This window comes from Austrofundulus limnaeus, unplaced genomic scaffold, assembly GCF_001266775.1.
Source record: "Austrofundulus limnaeus strain Quisiro unplaced genomic scaffold, Austrofundulus_limnaeus-1.0 Scaffold397, whole genome shotgun sequence".
NCBI classification, from domain to species: Eukaryota; Metazoa; Chordata; class Actinopteri; order Cyprinodontiformes; family Rivulidae; genus Austrofundulus; species Austrofundulus limnaeus.
Genome location: NW_013952799.1, coordinates 463,439 through 466,026, shown reverse-complemented (window position 1 = coordinate 466,026; position 2,588 = coordinate 463,439). Strand labels below are relative to the sequence as shown.

At 36.0% G+C, this 2,588-nt stretch overlaps 2 protein-coding genes across 3 annotated transcripts in view; one reads left to right on the top strand and one right to left on the bottom strand.

The window, feature by feature from the left end:
• Positions 1-1,702, top strand: part of LOC106528698 (E3 ubiquitin-protein ligase RING2-A) — a 9,599-nt gene extending 7,897 nt beyond the window's left edge. For both annotated transcript variants that reach the window (XM_014023936.1, XM_014023935.1), the window contains exon 7: positions 462-1,702. In XM_014023936.1, the coding sequence (XP_013879390.1) occupies positions 462-611 (150 nt within the window). In that variant the 3' untranslated portion in view covers positions 612-1,702. The remainder of the gene's footprint in view (positions 1-461) is intronic.
• A 114-nt stretch (positions 1,703-1,816) lies between these two features.
• The window catches only part of rps18 (ribosomal protein S18), a 3,140-nt gene continuing 2,368 nt past the window's right edge, over positions 1,817-2,588 (bottom strand). Inside the window, exons 5-6 of the mRNA XM_014023937.1 lie at positions 2,366-2,457; positions 1,817-1,936 (exon numbers count right to left, since the gene is read on the bottom strand). Coding sequence (XP_013879391.1) covers positions 1,861-1,936; positions 2,366-2,457 — 168 coding nt within the window. The 3' untranslated portion in view covers positions 1,817-1,860. The remainder of the gene's footprint in view (positions 1,937-2,365; positions 2,458-2,588) is intronic.

The window sequence follows — 2,588 nt, the reverse complement described above, 5'->3', positions numbered from 1 at the left end:
GCATTAGCCCCGACGCTATCGCCATATGTATTAGCTCGGCGCTAGCGCGACAAACAAGCTAAACTGAGGTCCTCCATCCATATTTTCAGTTGCAGGCTGAGTCATTTCTACCTTCTCCTCTCTGTCAACGCTCTCTGGTTTCATCTTCAGGGTGGATATAGCTCGCTAGCAGTCTTGCATTGAGGACCTATCCACGTCATCATTTACCCAGAATGCTTTGCGCGTAAATAAAATAGACCCCGTCCACGTATATTTTTAAACTTTTAGTTTAAAAGTTATAAAAACTACAGTCTACAGTATTTTTAGTCTTTATTTTACAGTTAAAATATGTTTAAGTCTAATGTTACAACTAATCATGGATTCCTTAAAAGCACTGTAGCCTACTTAGTATGTTTTAGCTAAAATTGAAGTATTTACGTTTAACTTTTCGTTAACTTTGTCCACCTCATCCCTGCTCTCAGACCCTCAACGGTTCTCTGACTCTGGAATTAGTCAACGAGAAATACTGGAAGGTCAGGAAGCCWTTGGAGCTCTACTACGCTCCCACCAAAGACCAGCAGCAGCCACAAGCAGCGCAGCAGCAGCAGAAGTCTTCCCAACAGGAAGGATGAGGGGCAACATCCAACCCACCTCAACTGTTCGTGCCCTCGTTCTCTCTGCTGCAGCAAGATCAGCTTCTGTTTGCTAATTATAGCGCTTAATTAAAACTGTTTGACTTTATTTTTTTGTGTTTTGTTTGAAACGTGACATTTGACCTGGATTTAAAACATTCAGTGGAAAAACAAACTCTGCAACAGTAGATAGAAGGAAAGAATACAGAAAGGTGGAATGCTTTTTACGTAAAAAAATAATCTCCAAGATTATTTCAAGATTTCTATTTTATTTCTTAATGTTTCTTCTTAGTTTAACATGCTTTCTCCTTTAAATCAGCATCACTGATGACTAATAGATTTTTCTTTGTGTATTTAATTTTGGTTTGTGATTATATCCCTTTCTAGAAATGTTGTATTTTACCATACTAATGATGTAGATTTCATGTTTTGCTTTTCTGCCTCAAATCTTCACTTTTTTTTTTTTTAATCCAGCAATTTATAAAATCATACTTTTTGTTTAGATCTTGCTGAATCAAATTGTAAAGGACGTTTCTGTTACGGGGAGCCGTGATTGAAGCTCTGCAGTTCTCAGGTTTATTTTGACAGCTTGTCACTACATAAATACACGCACATTTAGATCACCTAATATTTATTTAAATTTGCAGTTTTCAAAGCAGATCTCTAATCAACTAGAATTATTTTTTTCTGTAAATAAGAGTATTTCTTGAGATTTCATATATATAGCTTTCTTAATCTTTTCCCCTCACACTTCGTTTGTAGATGATGTCTTGTGCTCATTTTTCTTGTAATAGTTGGAAATGTTCCAGGTTAAATTAATTGAGTCCCCCCCCCACACTGACATACATCAGGTTTAATCATTATTTAATTTGCATGAAAACATTTTCCTTTAAAAATAAGCCATAAGCCTTATTAAAGGTTTAATCAGAGTTGAGCTTCAGCTCTTAGCTTATTCTGTTCTTTTGCACTTTATATTCCCTGCAGCCATTTTTACCTACTTTCAGTAGAGAATGTGTATAATGCAATATCATTCTTTACAAAAATGTACTCTTCTATTAATCCAAAATAAACCAAATTTTGAAAACACTTAAGTTTTTGTATTTGTTTCTTTTTTCCCCCATTTTTATAAACACCTGCCACTTAAATTAGACCCAGTTTTAATCTAATTTAAACTGGATCTAACCAAAAAAGAAAACGGCAAGTAAAAGTTTGTGAACTGTGGTGTTTATTGAAACATTTGGGAGGGGGTTTACTTCTTCTTGGACACACCGACAGTGCGACCACGACGACCGGTGGTCTTTGTGTGCTGACCGCGCACACGCAGACTAAGGGGAAAAACAAAAAACAAAACATTAAGATTCATTCCAACTTAAAACATAATAAATTAGTTGCTGTACTGTATATAAATAATTTATTTTGAGGTAAATTTATGAGCAATTCAAGTTTTTCCCAGGACAGGCTCTCTCTGCATCATCTCCTCAGTTCACCTTCAAAGTTTAATTAGTATCTATTTGTACGAAACCTAAACAAAACAACTGTTCAGTCTTGCCTTAAAAACCCTGTAAAGAATAATCTTTTGAAACTTTCATTTCAGTTGTCAGAGATTAACATTTAACTTACTAACAAGCCAGATCGGTGTAAGTTGACAACACAGCTTCTGGCAAACGGGAGGATCATTTGATGCAGAGCTGATGTTTGGCTTTTTTTTTTTTTTAATTAGATAAACTTTTGAAACTCAAGAAGTCAGATCTTACCCCCAGAAGTGTCTGAGACCACGGTGAGCCCTGATCTTTTTAAGCCTCTCCAGATCTTCTCTCAGCTTGTTGTCCAGACCGTTAGCGAGGACCTGGAGAAGAAAAATAAAGATGAAAATTCAATAGTCGTCATTCCAAAAGGCCTGGCTTAGTGGTTTAAACCAGTGGTTCCCAAACTTTTTGTCTTCTGACCCACAAAATATTCATGGCAAAAACTTGTGAC